The sequence below is a fragment of the Brassica napus genome, chromosome C2 (assembly GCF_020379485.1).
Source record: "Brassica napus cultivar Da-Ae chromosome C2, Da-Ae, whole genome shotgun sequence".
NCBI classification, from domain to species: domain Eukaryota; kingdom Viridiplantae; phylum Streptophyta; class Magnoliopsida; order Brassicales; family Brassicaceae; genus Brassica; species Brassica napus.
Window position 1 is genome coordinate 54233567 of NC_063445.1, and position 15199 is coordinate 54248765.

The window sequence follows — 15199 nt, forward strand, 5'->3', positions numbered from 1 at the left end:
AAGTGTTGAATCTAGAGTAACACCGATTCAAGGCCACACTTTTCACGAGCTTCACCGCTATCACAATATATCAAAAAAAGGAAAAGAAAAAAACAATCACAACATATCTTATTGGTTTTGATTCTTTTGACCTCTCTATGTATATGTCTTTATCACATGAGACCGGAGTCTCCGAAAGAACATTTTTTGCTTTTTTCTGTATCGTTTATAGATGATTGGAAGGGTTGCAATGCAAGAACCTTGTGTTAACATATAGTTTATTCAATAATTTAGCTCTATACTTATTTTTTTATGTTTTTCAAAATTAGATATTCTTTTTAACAAAAGATTCTTCTATTGAAATGCCTGAAACAGTGCTAGCTATGACTTCAAACATGAATTAAAATAAACAGTTCATATTATTTCAAAAATAAAATATTTAATGAAATTTATGTGCTTTACCGCCTGCCTTCTATAATAGTTTCAGTGTAAGTAACATTTTTTTGAGAACTACTAGATATAAATAACATTTACGTTACGAGTTTACACTGGATTTTTCTAAGATTTCACGCTCTTTCTGCAAACTGCCATGTATAAAAATGCACTGCATTTAAGCAAAAAAAAAAATGCACTACATTAAGCTACGAGTTACGGACAGTGGCGAAGGCAGGTTATAGGGTGTGGCGGCATGTGCACCCTAAATTATATTAAAATTTAAAATTTTGTATTTAAAACATAAAAAACAGTCGTCATATTTAAAACGTGAGCAGCCATCGAGGTATAATCCAAATAGATAAACACTGTAAATTTTTTTTTTAACCACAGTGTTATTTGTTTCTCGCTTGTTAGAAAAAAACTGTCTCCAGATATCCCCTCAGTCGGTTGCTCTCCTAGATTTCTCCTTCTATTTTCGGGGATCTATGGAGAAAAGATGATTTGACGCTCTCGTTGGGGACTTCTCCTCGGTATGATTCTCTTAACACCAAAGCATGACTGCTCTTCTAGTCATCTGATTTCAGAGCTTTCGGGTCTCCTGTTCTTCAATGGTCCAAAAAGAGGTCGAATGATGCTGCGCCCTGCCTTTTCCTTGCTTTGAAGCCGAATTATTTTGAGTGGTCGGCTTGTGTTAAGGAACCAGAGTTGAGTGCCATAAACCTCGTCTTGCTTCTGCCACAGTCACTCCACGCTTTAACTGTTGAATTCTTTTCATCAGAATAGGGTTTTCAAGGAACCGTCACGTTACTTTGGAGTTGTTCCGTGTCTGGAGTGGACCTCACCGGATGTTAGCCGGACCAGGACTTAGTAAAACCTGCTTCGATTTGATTCCTTTCGAAGTCGCCTTTGGGATAAGCTTCGGTTCCTAGGCTTATTCTCCGGCTCATATACTCTGATGTTTAATGCTCTTGGTGCAGGTACCAGCTACAAGAGTAAGCTTTATTAGATAAGGATAAACTTATAGTTTAGATAAACATAAACTATTATCAGCTGTCGTTGTTATCTCCTATTGTTAAGGATGATCTCTGTATAAATATGCTTGCATTGACTTCGGTATGAATAACAGAAACAGAGGTTGTATTAGTTTGTTATGGTATCAGAGCCACACAAATAATTTTTTTTTCCAAGCTAATTAACCCTTGAACCATCGTATTGCGGTGAGAATTATCTTGATCATCTTGTTCTTTGATTAACTATGGCGTCCGATCCAAAACCTGTTGACATGACAACGCTTGTTTCACCCTACTACCTTCATCCATCAGAAAATACAGGACAAGCACAGACACCCATTCTCTTGAATGGAGCAAACTATGAGCGTTGGGCAAAATTGATGCTCAATTCGTTGAAAGCAAAACGAAAACATGGGTTTATTGATGGAACCAAAGAGACCTGCTGACAAACCAGAGGATGCAGAGAAGTGGGACATGGTGAACTCCATGATCATTGGGTGGATTTACAGCAGTGTTGAGCCAAAGCTGCGTCCGTCTATATCTCTTGTAGATAGTGCAAAGGTCATGTGGAGTAGCCTTAAACGAAGGTTCTCAATCAGCGATGATACTCGTATTCATCAGCTTCATGCTGATATTGCTTCTTGAAAACAGAACGGAGACATGGTGGAAGTTTATTTTGGGAGAATAAAGATCTTGTGGGATGATCTTGCAAATCTTGACAAAGGTTTTACATGCTGTTGTGGCGATTCAGATTGTGCTTCAATGCTCAAATATGAGAAGAAGGAATAGAAGATACGGGTTCACCAATTTCTCATGGGCTTAGACAACTCACGTTTTGGTATAACTCGTTCCAATCTGTTGAGCAGGCAAGCAGAACTCAATCTTGAGTCTGTGTACTCGCAAATCATTCAGGAAGAACGCCATCTGGATGTTGTGCGACAAGAAGAAAAGACATCTGTTATTGGACTATCCGCAACCACACAAACATCTCAGTCATCACAACAGTCACTGACTAATGCCCAAGCTGCTGCAGTCCGTTTTGCGTGAAACAACTCTGTCTGCTCTCATTGTGGAAAGCAAGGACATGAAGCAAGTCAATGTTTTCAAGTCATTGGGTATCCAGAGTGGTGGACAGAAAACAAAAATACCAAACCTGCAGCTGGCAGAGGAATGGAGAAAGGAGGAAGAGGAAGAGGTGATATGCAAGGAGGCAGAGGACGTGGAGGTCGTGGATCAGGGTTCCGTGCATACAACACTAATGTGGACTCCTCTGGCTCGACTGAAACTCAGACATCAGGGATTCCAAACCTCACACCAGAACAATGGGCCACTTTGACACAGTTTATGATCTCACAAAAATCAGCACACAGTTTATGAGCTCACAAAAATCAGCATCAACAAACAATGAGAAGCTTTCGGGTAAGACAGAAAAACTTGTCTTTTATGGCACAAACAGCAGATTCGACATTATCATCGACTCAGGAGCTTCTCATCACATGACTGGAGAAATTAATCTCTTAAGTGATGTTATTTCCATACCTCCTTGTCCGATCACGTTGCCTAATGGGAACATAACTTGGGCCACAAAACAGGGAAAACTGAACCTTGGCGGACGTCTCTTGCTGAGACATGTCTTTTATGCACCACATCTTTCAACAACTCTTATGTCCGTGTCACAATTACTTCACGATATTGCTGGTTTCGTTCTGTTTACTAAGAATTTTTGTGTGATACAGGACCTCGCCTCGAAGACTTTGATTGGTGCGGGTGAAGAGCATAATGGAGTTTTTCGATATTTGGGGACTGTTGCGGCTCAAGCAAATCACGGACAATCACTTCAGACTCGAGATTTGTGGCATGCACGCATGGGTCATCCATCTTCTGCAGTTCTTTCAGTTTTATCTTCAGTTGCTGGATTTGAAAATAGTGTTGGTGTTTTAGAGAGTTCTTGTGGTACTTGTCATCGTGCCAAACAAACCCGAGCTGTGTTTCCAATTAGCATTAATAAAGTTGATGATTGTTTTGCCTTAATACACTGTGATTTATGGGGTCCATATCATGAACGTTCTACCTCAGGAGCATGATATTTTCTAACTATTGTTGATGACTTCTCTAGAGCTGTCTGGACAATACTCTTACTGGAGAAAAAAGCTGCTCCACAAGCGTTGAAAACGTTCTGTGCTTACACTGAAAGACAGTTTAACAAAAAGATTAAGATAGTGCGCAGTGATAATGGGTCTGAGTTTATCTGCCTTCGAGAGTTCTTTGCAGCTCAGGGAATCATACATCAGACTTCGTGTGTGGAGACACCACAGCAGAATGGACGCGTCGAACGAAAACATCGCCACATACTTAACATTGCTCGTGCTCTACTGCTCCAAGGAAACCTACCAAAACAATTTTGGGGAGAAAGCATTTTAGCTGCGACTTACTTACTCAACAGAACACCATCACGCATTTTACACAATAAGACACCGTATGAGATGCTTCATGGACAATCACCAACATATGAGCATATACGAGTATTTGGCACACTCTGTTACGCACAACGGATAGCACGTGGCAAAGATAAGTTTGATGAAAGAAGCACTCGGTGTGTATTTCTTGGTTACCCTATGGGCAAGAAAGGCTGGGTCGTTTGTGACCTTGAAACAGAAAATTTTTTTGTCTCTCGTGATGTAGAATTTCATGAGGATATGTTTCCGTTTACTACAACCAAGACATCTACAACCACAGATGATTCACTACCAGTCCAACTCTCTACACATCCTGCGACATTTGACGATGACTTTGATCCATTCCATTCTACGGAAATATTGGAGACAGGGGGAGTTTTGAATACACCAGCAAACAATGATCCTGCAGCACTTGACACAACCACAGAACCCATTTCTCCGACCATTGCTGAACCACACACAAGTGGAGAACCAAGATAAACACAAAATCCCCCGACAGAACAGCCAGAGACTTTGACAGAGACTACACAATTGGGTAGAGGACATCAAACCAAGAAAACTTCAGTTCTAATGGGTCCTTATGTTACATACACTACACGTATCAATGAAAAACCCTCACATGCTCCTCACTCGCCTGATACATCGTCTTCAGGTAAGTGTACCTATCCATTGGATAAATATGTTTCCTTTGATAAACTTGCTCCACACGTACATGCTTTTCTATTGGAAGTTGAGTCTCACATTGAGCCAAAATCCTTTAAAGAAGCCATGAAAGACAAACGCTAGAGAGATGCATCTTCGGGAGAGATAAATGCTCTTGAAGAAAATGGTATGTGGACTGTTACCACATTACCACCAGGGAAACAGGCCATAGGATGCCAATGGATATTCAAAATAAAGTTTAATGCCGACGGCACAGTGGAGAGATACAAAGAACGCTTGGTTGCGTGTGGAAACAAACAGGAAGAAGGTGTTGACAATAATGAAACATTTGCCCCAGTTGTGAAGATGAATACGGTGCGCATTCTATTAGGTATAGCAGCTGCTCGACAGTGGGAACTACATCAAATGGATGTACATAATGCGTTTCTTCATGGTGATCTTGAAGAAGAAGTGTACATGAAGTTACCTTCTGGCTTTGTCTCATCGAAACCTAATCAGGTCTGCAAGTTAAATAAAGCTTTATATGGTTTGAAGCAAGCTCCACGTTGTTGGTTTGCTAAGCTGTCTAAGTCTCTTCTGGAGTTTGGATTCAAACAAAATCGACTTGACTACTCATTGTTCACATTACATCGCAACAACACTACTCTCTTTGTTTTAGTGTATGTTGACGATTTGATTATTGGTGGTGATAATCCTACACTGATTCAGAAGTTCAAAGAGCACTTGCATCGTGATTTTCATATGAAGGATTTGGGAGGTTTGAAATATTTTCTAGGGATTGAAGTGTTAAGAAGCAATGAAGGTATCTACTTGTCCCAACGAAAATACGCTCTGGATATTGTGTCTGAGTGTGGACTCCTAGGATCGAAACCAGTGGATACACCAATGGAGCAGTACCATAATTTGGCTCGTGACAAAGGGGCTTACTATACAGAACCGTCTCAGTACAGACGATTGGTGGGAAGGCTAGTTTATTTGGCCATAACAAGACCAGAGTTGAATTATCCAGTGCACATTCTTGCTCAGTTTCTCCAACAACCACGACAAAAGCACTGGGAAGCAGCACTTCGGTTGGTTCGTTATTTGAAAGGTCTACCGGGGCAAGGTATTTTGCTAAGCTCCACAAGTGATCTGTCGCTCTCTGCCTTCAGTGACTCAGACTGGGCAGCGTGTCCCTTGACGCGGAAGTCTCTCACGGGTTATATTGTTATGATGGGAAACTCTCTTGTGTCTTGGAAGACAAAGAAACAGCCAACAGTGTCGAGATCATCAACAGAAGCTGAATATCGAGCTATGGCTATGACTTGTAGTGAACTCAAGTGGATGATTGGTGTCATGAACTCGTTAGGAATCAAGCAACGTCTTCCTATTCCATTTCAGTGTGACAGTAAGGCGGCTATTCATATTGCAAACAATCCAGTGTTCCATGAAAGAACGAAGCATGTCGAGGTCGATTGTCATTTTGTTCGAGACTATATTCAAGCTGGGATTATTGCGACTCATCATATTGGTACAATGGAACAGTTAGCTGATGTCCTCACTAAATCTCTTGGTCGACAACAGTTAGTCTACTTACTTGCCAAGATGGGTGTTCGAGATCTTCACGCTCCATCTTGAGAGGGAGTATTAGATAAGGATAAACTTATAGTTTAGATAAACATAAACTATTATTAGCTGTCGTTGTTATCTCCTATTTTTAAGGATGATCTCTGTATAAATATGCTTGTATTGACTTCGGTATGAATAACAGAAACAGAGGTTGTATTAGTTTGTTAAGCTTCAAACTCCTGGACTGTTTTTGGTTTTCTGAAATCATGTTCTAGTTAAGCTTCACTGTTCTTTAGTTGATGATTAAACATTCTTCGTCTTTGATCTTTGAAAGTCTTTTTAATTTCATTGGGGGACTTTCTAAGACCTTTGCTTTGATTAGCTATCCTAGATGCATTAGAATTTGATCTCTCAAACTCTATTTATATTTCATTGTATCATTATCTTGAGTAATGAAAAATTCACATACTTACAAAAAAAAGAAAACTACATATTGCAATAGAAATGATAGTTTTTATTACTTGCAGTGCGTATGGTGAGTTTAAAATGGTCTATTACGTTAGAGAAGCTTTTTTTTTTTTGAAAGAATTTTAAATTTTATTCACTTCAAAAAACCTTTTTACAATCTAATGCTACCTTTATGTAAGAGAAAACCTATCTAATGCTACCTTTATGTAAGAGAAAACCTATAGCAAATTTATAGACATGGAAAAAAGATTATCTACTTCCAAACCAAATCTCCATAGCTTTCTCGTAGAGAAGCTTTTCAAAGTTTGTATTAATGGCTAACCACGTCTTTATTTTTGGTTTGGGAGATCCGCAGAAAGTCTTAAAGAATATAGGAAGGGAAATATCATAGGATATATAACACTAAAAAAGTTAATGTCACAAATATAGACTCTAAGAATCAAAATGACAAAAATATTTCATTAGATAGGTAAATATACACTTATACCCCTATGGTTAATTAACCTAAATCTTAGGGTTTAGAGTTAAGGGTGAAGATTTAGAATTGAGATTTAAAAATTTATAAAATAAAAAATAAATATTAAAATTTTGAAAATAAAAAAAATTTAAATAGTTTCAAAAAGTATTTTCAAATTACAAAAAAAAAATTTGAAAAAAAATAAAAAAAAAATTTTGAATTTTTTTTTTAATAAATTTTTTTTTTTTAATAAAAAATTCGAATTTGAAAACATGTAATCTAAAACTATAAAAAAATTATTTTTTTATTTCTTTATTATTTTTTATATATATCTAGGGTATTAAGGTCATTTTACTTATTAAATGAAATATTTTGGTCATTTTCCTCCATGTGGTATATTTTTGTGATCAAAACTTGAAAATGTTATATTTAGGAGAATTGCCCATATAGGAAACCGAAAATGACATGTTCTTTCAGAAACTTCTGATACTATCAATTCTTGATATTATTTTTCCATCATTCAAGAGTAGAATACAATGTTGAAATACAAAGAAATAAAAACAAAGGATTGCGGTTTAGCTTCTTTTGGGTTTATTGATTATATAAGTAACAAAATTCCTTCGCTACTCTAAACCTCTCCTCCCACGATAGATTGTATTTCCATTTTATTGGATGAAAGGTAGTTTGTTCCAAAAAAAAAGTAACAAAATCAAATAAAATTATATGAATGATAAAAGATCATATGTGAGATCTCATAAAGTTTTAGTTGAGGATTATAGAACTTTGGTTTAGAAACTTTTGAGTTTGTATTAGGTTTGGTTGTTATTTATTATGTTGAAGATACCTTTTATTATATAAGTTGCACTTATTAAACTAATTAGAGAATTTAGGCTAATCCGTCCGTTAATATTTTTTTTACACTAGACTAGTTTGAGATTTCTGAGTGTTTTATGTTTTAAATTGTGTTATTTCTCCTCTTTCCTCGTCCTCTTTACTTGTCATAATGTAGCTGTAGATAAATTATTTTTATTCATTTAATAACTGATCATCTTTTTATTGAGATTGTTTATTTAGTACATTGTAGATCGAAGAACCTCCTTATCTATTGAGTAAGTAGGAAGAGTGAGAGATATAGAGATGATCTTGATGGTGGAAAGTGTTTCATGCATCAGCGAGCCTCTTCTTCCGACTCTGGGAAGATAGGCTTGAGCGGAGGAAATCTTGTTTCGCAGAATTCTTGACAGTCCCGTTAATGAATCTCTGGTACCATTTGCCAGATTCTTTGAGGTTTCTGTCGTCCAGATCTTCCCAATTAACGTAACTGAGTCCAAATCTGACGGTGAAACCTTTACAGAATTCATAATTATCTCCAAGAGCCCATGCAAAGTATCCTCTCACGTTGACACCCTTCTCCCTGAAAACAAGAACAATCATATATATAAATGTTACCAAGAAAGAAGAAGAATATAACATATGTAGAAAATCATTTATAGTAGCATCCACTCACTTGATGACTTTGCGGAGAAAACATAGATGGCTGCATAGATAATCGATTCGCTTGTAATCGGCAATAGCTTGCTCACGGTTTTCTGAACTGGGGGTACTAAATCCTAATTAAACCGACATAACATGAAAAAGTACATAACATTTGAAAGTCAGTTTCTTGGATTTATTTCGAAATACACAAATTATAGTAGTACTAGTATATGTTATAGATGAAAAGAGATGCATGTAGAATTCACCATTTTCGGTGACATAGATTAAAGGGTCGCCGTATTTGGTTTTGAAGTAGTCCATAACGTAATAAATGCCTTTTGGGTAGTAATAGCTGTTGCCGTTTACTTCGTCTTCAACAAACTGAGAAACGGGAAGTAAACATATACATATCAATCAAGAAAACCTAATTAGTGGTGCTTATATTGAAAATTGAAAAAATAAAATGAATTAGAAATCATAGGGGTGGATCATTCATATATACCAGTGGACCAAGAAATTCACCACGTGAATTATCATCTGTAACCACAAGAATGAAATAACTGATGGTCACTCACAAAAAAGAGATAAAACATTTATATATATAAAAAGGTTGTAACTAAGTGGTAATAGACAAGTACATGTGAGCTTTACGCCAGCGTCCATCATGGCAGTGTGTGTCTCTGAAGGATATGGGTTCGGTTTTGGCTGGGCGTATTGAGTGACGTAATAGTTGAGACCAAGAAAATCATATGAACCAGCAACGAGTTCTGCTTCTTCCTCGGTGAAATTGGGAAGCCTACTACCCACAATCTGCCTCATGATGTCTGGGTATCTACCCTTTGTTAGCGGCTCCATGTACCTGATCCATGTATATTTTTCATTATACATATATGCAATATATACTGATACATTTTTGGTTATATATATATATATATATATATATATATATACCATCCATGGAAGAATTGGTTCATCCTCTCAGCTGCTTCTATGGAGGCAGGATCAGACTCATCAAATGGAAGAAACCATCTTGTAATCATCACAGGTCCAATCTTCCCTTTTTGGAACTGTTGGTCACGTGATATATGACTAAGTTAGAATCAGATATCTTAGATTACATTACACCTTTGATCAAAAAAAAGAAGAAGATTACATTACACCATCTTTATCACATATTGAGACAACTCACCTTGTATTTGGTCCTGTAAAGATCGACGACCGTGGCATGAGCAAGAAGCTGGTTATGTGCAACGATGTAGGGTTCTGTTGAAGAATTTCCACCGTAACACCTGTGCTTGGTATCAACCATAGGAGAACATCGACCTGGTGCATCTGTTCCGACAGCATAGCCTCTTGTAGGCACTGTGTATAGCTGGTTGATCGTGATCCAGTGCTTTACCTTTCCACCAAATTCTTTGAAACATAGATCCGCGTAGTCTTTGAAATCTTGTCTGACCATATTAATATAGAATCATTTCATTAATGCATGTAACTAAACCAAATCTTTTTCTTCTTTTATTAATAATATAAGAAGCATGGCACAGATATAAACATACATGATCTGGCGGTCTAAGAAACCTTCATACTCATCTTGGAGTGTTTGAGGAAGATCCCAGTGAAAGAGGGTAACGAAAGGCGTTATATTCTTTTCGAGGAGTGCATCTATGAGTTTGTGGTAGTAATCAAGACCTCCTTGGTTCACTCCCCTACTCACCTTTCCTTCTGCTCATGTATAGATATGTCGTACATTAATTAGTACTTTTTCAACTAAATGATCCCAGTTAAAATACAAACGAATCGATGACATGTACATACTTGGAATGATTCTTGACCACGCAAAGGAGAACCTGTAGCCAGTAGCATTGAGTTCGCCCATCACGTCTACATCTTTCTGCAGTTTACATATTTTAATCACATGTCAATCCACACGTATAGTTTTATAGTTTTTATACATATATAGTTCAGTCGTATGAGTATCATTGTATTAACCTGCCATCTCGTGTATGACTCACAAGTAGTGTCTCCATTCTTCAAATCTGACCCTGATTTCTCTGATAGTAATTACAAATACATTAATACGTGTACATATAAACCGACGTTCATCTCATGTATATATATACACTATGACGTACCTGGGTATCGGTGACTGAAGCCATCCCAAACGTTAACACCACGACCTCTCCCTCCTTCAATCTGAAATGAATAGAAACAACCATGCAAAGTTGCATTTTAGTGTTTTATATTTTATTTCAAAATTATGGTGTGACAACATTTGCTACATGCCTGGTAAGCAGAAGATGCAACACCGAAAAGGAAATCTTTTCCGAAGTTCTTACTGCTTAAAATATCAGTGTTACTACATGTGAATGGGTTGTTCTCTTCGCAAGTAATTTCTTCATCAGCTTTGCAACTCGCAGCAGCTAATAGAAAAACTAAAGCGAGTCCATGAAGAAGCTTCATGGTTAATATGTTGATGTATGTGTTGTGTTGTGTGGAACCTTGTGCCCATCTAGGGTTTATATAGCCTTTTCGAAAGAAGAGTGTCGTATGTATTTTTTGTCTTAGTATCTTGATATTTTGGGAGAGGTTTAGGTGAGATGAATCCCGTGGATTCACTTACTTTAGCTCAGTGCTCACCTATTTTGCTTATATTTCTTGTTTGTTTCCACTTTTTAGTCTTCCATTATCTATTGCAGATAATTCTTTTAGTTACATAGCACATATTTTGTCTTCCTTTTACCTGAACACGTACTACTTGGAACACGAATTGTGTCACATCTACAAATTGATCCGTCGACAGTGGTGCAATGCAGCATGTGTATATCGAAGGTTTGCGCGAAACTTGAACGACAAGAATTATATATCAAGATTGGTTGTAGTAAATAATGTTCAAAGCTTCGTCATAACGCCATAAAGTTATTGAAGATTTTTATCGTAACATTATCAAGTGTTGAATCTAGAGTAACACCGATTCAAGGCCACACTTTTCACGAGCTTCACCGCTATCACAATATATCAAAAAGGGAGAATTTGGTGTATATACAAAAAAAAGAAAGAAATGAAGAATATACGCTGATTTTGACATAATGAAATCGATGACAATTAGCCCAATAAAGGCCCGGTTTTTCCCCTTTCCAGTACAAGTTCCCGGTTACCGCGAGCGAAGGGAGAGGACTGCTATGTTTCAGATGGAATAGTAATCTCCGCTGTGTTTGAAATGGTATATACATGTGTAGCTGATATTTTACAGAAGACACGTTGCAGTTGTAAAAATCGCATATGGTATCACGGTATTCAGTAAAAACATGTGGAAACTAGTTGATACAAGTATTCCATTTTCACCTAACCACATGCTAAAATTCGATGGTATGGAAATGAGTGGCCTGTAAACTATTTACCATCACATCATTACCAGAAGGCAACGTCACCAACGTATTTACCGCATACGTTGGCACGGTGATCACTAAAAACGTGTGGATAATAAGTGGTGATGTTCTCAATATATGTGTATTCTATTTACTCCAACCTGTTAGTCTACCTCTGTAACAAAAGACACTGAAGAAGGTGAACACAAAGAAGAAGTTAATGCTTAACTGAAGAAGGTGAACACAAAGAAGAAGTTAATGCTTAACCGCATCGATCAGGTAATAGTTCTCTAATCATATGATAATAAATGTTGGGGAATGTATATGCTTATAACTTCATTCAACAGTATAACTACTGGTCCACATAATGGAATAGTATTTGTACAATCTGCTTGGCAGTTCCAACTCTTCCATTGCGAGCCTAGCAAAATGAAATAGCAAAGACTGTTACAACCTAATGGAATAGAACAACACTGATGTATTTATATAATGGAATAGAACAAACCATGACTGCTAAAAACATGATTAAAATCCGAGAGCAACACAAAATACAATTTGGAAATTGAGTACTAAACACCACGCATGAACAAATACGAAGGATTAACGGGAACAAACGGTTGCGATACACGTACATCAGGTAGACAATAAGCCCCCAAAATCCGATTTCTTAAAAACAGATCATACCATATGACATAGAACAGTGAATACATGGAATAAAACAAAACCAAAAGACAAAAGCATTTATAAACAACGAAACCTACCTTATAAACAGATCATACCATATGACATAGATCAGTGAATACATGGAATAGAACAAAACCAAAAGACAAAAGCATTTATAAACAGCGAAACCTACCTTAAAAACAGATCATACCATATGACATAGAACAGTGAATACATGGAATAGAACAAAACCAAAAGACAAAAGCATTTACAAACAGTGAAACCTACCTTCGACATGTAATAGAAACAAAAGAGACTGACGATTACATAGTACAAATTGTAAGGAGTCAGTCAATTATACATAAAGGCCAGACATATATAAACCCCCAGAATCAGATCTACATGTCAACAGAAGCGGATTCAGACATGCAATGAGGGGATAACCATAAACGAAAGGCGAAGCGCATGACCACAGAAAGAACTAACCTTTTCGAACTTCAAATCCTCGACGATTCTCTGGCTTGACGTTTCGGAAGAAGAAACCTTTTCGAAGTTTTCGAGCTTCAATCCGCCTTATACGCAAGCAATTACCGACGCCCTTCACCGACACCGGAATGATTGTCGACGACTTTCCCCGGAGTTGTGAGAGATGCCGTGAAATTAATCTTAGAGGAGAAGATAAGCGGAAGTTACTTCCCTTGTGTTAAAAATGAAAGGTCAGGGAAGTTACACGACGTAAAAACTCAATAAAGTAAAAATAGGTTTATATATTTATTTAATTTTAATGCAGACGGTGAAACCGGTTAATCATGGGGGCATAATTGCATTTATACATATTACACACGATGTATCCTAGCAGATTAGGTCAAATAGTCATAAACTGAATTATAATTTTATTTTGTGATATACAATCCAATTTCTCTATCAAAAAAAGGAAAAGAAAAAAACAATCACAACATATCTTATTGGTTTTGATTCTTTTGACCTCTCCATGTATGCCTTTATCACATGAGACCGGAGTCTCCGAAAGAACATTTTTTGCTTTTTTCTGTATCGTTTATAGATGATTCGAAGGGTTGCAATGCAAGAACCTTGTGTTAACCTATAGTTTATTCAATAATTTAGCTCTATACTTATTTTTTTATGTTTTTCAAAATTAGATATTCTTTTTGACAAAAGATTCTTCTATTGAAATGCCTGAAACAGTGCTAGCTATGACTTCAAACATGAATTAAAATAAACTGTTCATATTATTTCAAGAATAAAACATTTAATTAAATTTATGTGCTTTATCGCCTGCCTTCTATAAAAGTTTTAGTGTAAGTAACATTTTTTTGAGAACTACTGGATATAAATAACATTTACGTTACGAGTTTACACTGGATTTTTCTAAGGTTTCACGCTCTTTCTGCAAACTGCCATGTAAAAAAAAATGCACTACAATTAAGCAAAAAAAAATGCACTACATTAAGCTACGAGTTACGGACAGTGGCGAAGGCAGGTTATAGGGTGTGGCGGCATGTGCACCCTAAATTATATTAAAATTTAAAATTTTGTATTTAAAACATAAAAAACAGTCGTCATATTTAAAACGTGAGCAGCCATCGAGGTATAATCCAAATACATAAACACTGTAAAAATTTTTTTAACCAGAGTGTTATTTGTTTCTCGCTTGTTAGAAAAAAACTGTCTCCATATATCCCCTCAGTCGGTTGCTCTCCTAGATTTCTCCTTCTATTTTCGGGGATCTATGGAGAAAAGATGATTTGACGCTCTCGTTGGGGACTTCTCCTCGGTATGATTCTCTCAACACCAAAGCATGGCTGCTCTTCTAGTCATCTGATTTCAGAGCTTTCGGGTCTCCTGTTCTTAAACGGTCCAAAAAGAGGTCGAATGATGCTGCGCCCTGCCTTTTCCTTGCTTTGAAGCCGAATTATTTTGAGTGGTCGGCTTGTGTTAAGGAACCAGAGTTGAGTGCCATAAATCTCGTCTTGCTTCTGCCACCGTCACTCCACGCTTTAACTGTTGAATTCACTACAAGAAAATACGCCGAATTCCGACGGAGGTTCCGACGGACATCAATGTCGTCGGACGTTTGTGACGGATTACCGACCAATTTCCGACGAAAACCAAAAATTTGAAGTCGTCGGAATTTCGTCGGTCATTTCCGACGGAATTCCGACGAAACATGACTCGTCGGAATATTTTGACGACTTTTCGACGACATTCCGATAAAAAATGTAACCGTTGTAGTCGTCGGAAATTCGTCGGAGTATACCGACGAACTTCCGACGACATTCCGATTAACAGTACAGTCATCGGTATTCCGTCAGAATTTTCTGACGAATTTCCGACGAACCATGTGACCGTTGCCGACAAATTATATGACCGTTGTATAGCCGTTTGAGATTGGAAAATACCGACGGAATTCCGACGGACTGCTTTACATCCGTCGGAAAGTCGTCGGAGGGCCGTAAGCAATTTCCTATAAATACAACCCCTCCTCATTCAACTCATTCACACTTCATTCTCTCTTCATTCTCTTTAGTCATAACAATTCCGTGAAAATCATGTCTTCAGAAGTTTATTATCGTTCGTGGATGGATAAACCTCATTTGGATCCGAACACCAATTTGCTTACGGAAGAATACGTTCAAGGGATTGGAGAATTCATGAGGC

General features: G+C 37.2%; 2 protein-coding genes and 1 long non-coding RNA gene across 3 annotated transcripts; 1 reads left to right on the plus strand and 2 right to left on the minus strand.

Moving 5' to 3' along the window:
* The first annotated feature begins 1835 nt into the window (after positions 1-1835).
* On the plus strand, positions 1836-4360 carry LOC106378910. The gene is made up of 6 exons (XM_013818961.1): positions 1836-2011; positions 2291-2456; positions 2502-2764; positions 2884-3055; positions 3161-3377; positions 3576-4360. Exons 1-6 carry the CDS (start codon positions 1836-1838, stop codon positions 4358-4360), a joined length of 1779 nt encoding a protein of 592 aa, XP_013674415.1.
* A 3817-nt stretch (positions 4361-8177) lies between these two features.
* On the minus strand, positions 8178-10952 carry LOC106382545 (myrosinase-like). The gene is made up of 12 exons (NM_001316199.1): positions 10776-10952; positions 10625-10685; positions 10482-10543; positions 10308-10383; positions 10049-10214; positions 9682-9943; positions 9444-9559; positions 9131-9351; positions 8995-9029; positions 8759-8873; positions 8524-8626; positions 8178-8430 (listed from the first exon to the last, which is right to left on the minus strand). Exons 1-12 carry the CDS (start codon positions 10950-10952, stop codon positions 8178-8180), a joined length of 1647 nt encoding a protein of 548 aa, NP_001303128.1.
* Positions 10953-12053: 1101 nt separating this feature from the next.
* Positions 12054-14468, minus strand: LOC111202504. Its single transcript, XR_002655422.2, has 2 exons — positions 13007-14468; positions 12054-12278 (listed from the first exon to the last, which is right to left on the minus strand). It is a non-coding gene; the product is annotated as an uncharacterized LOC111202504 (long non-coding RNA).
* Between the last annotated feature and the right edge of the window lie 731 nt (positions 14469-15199).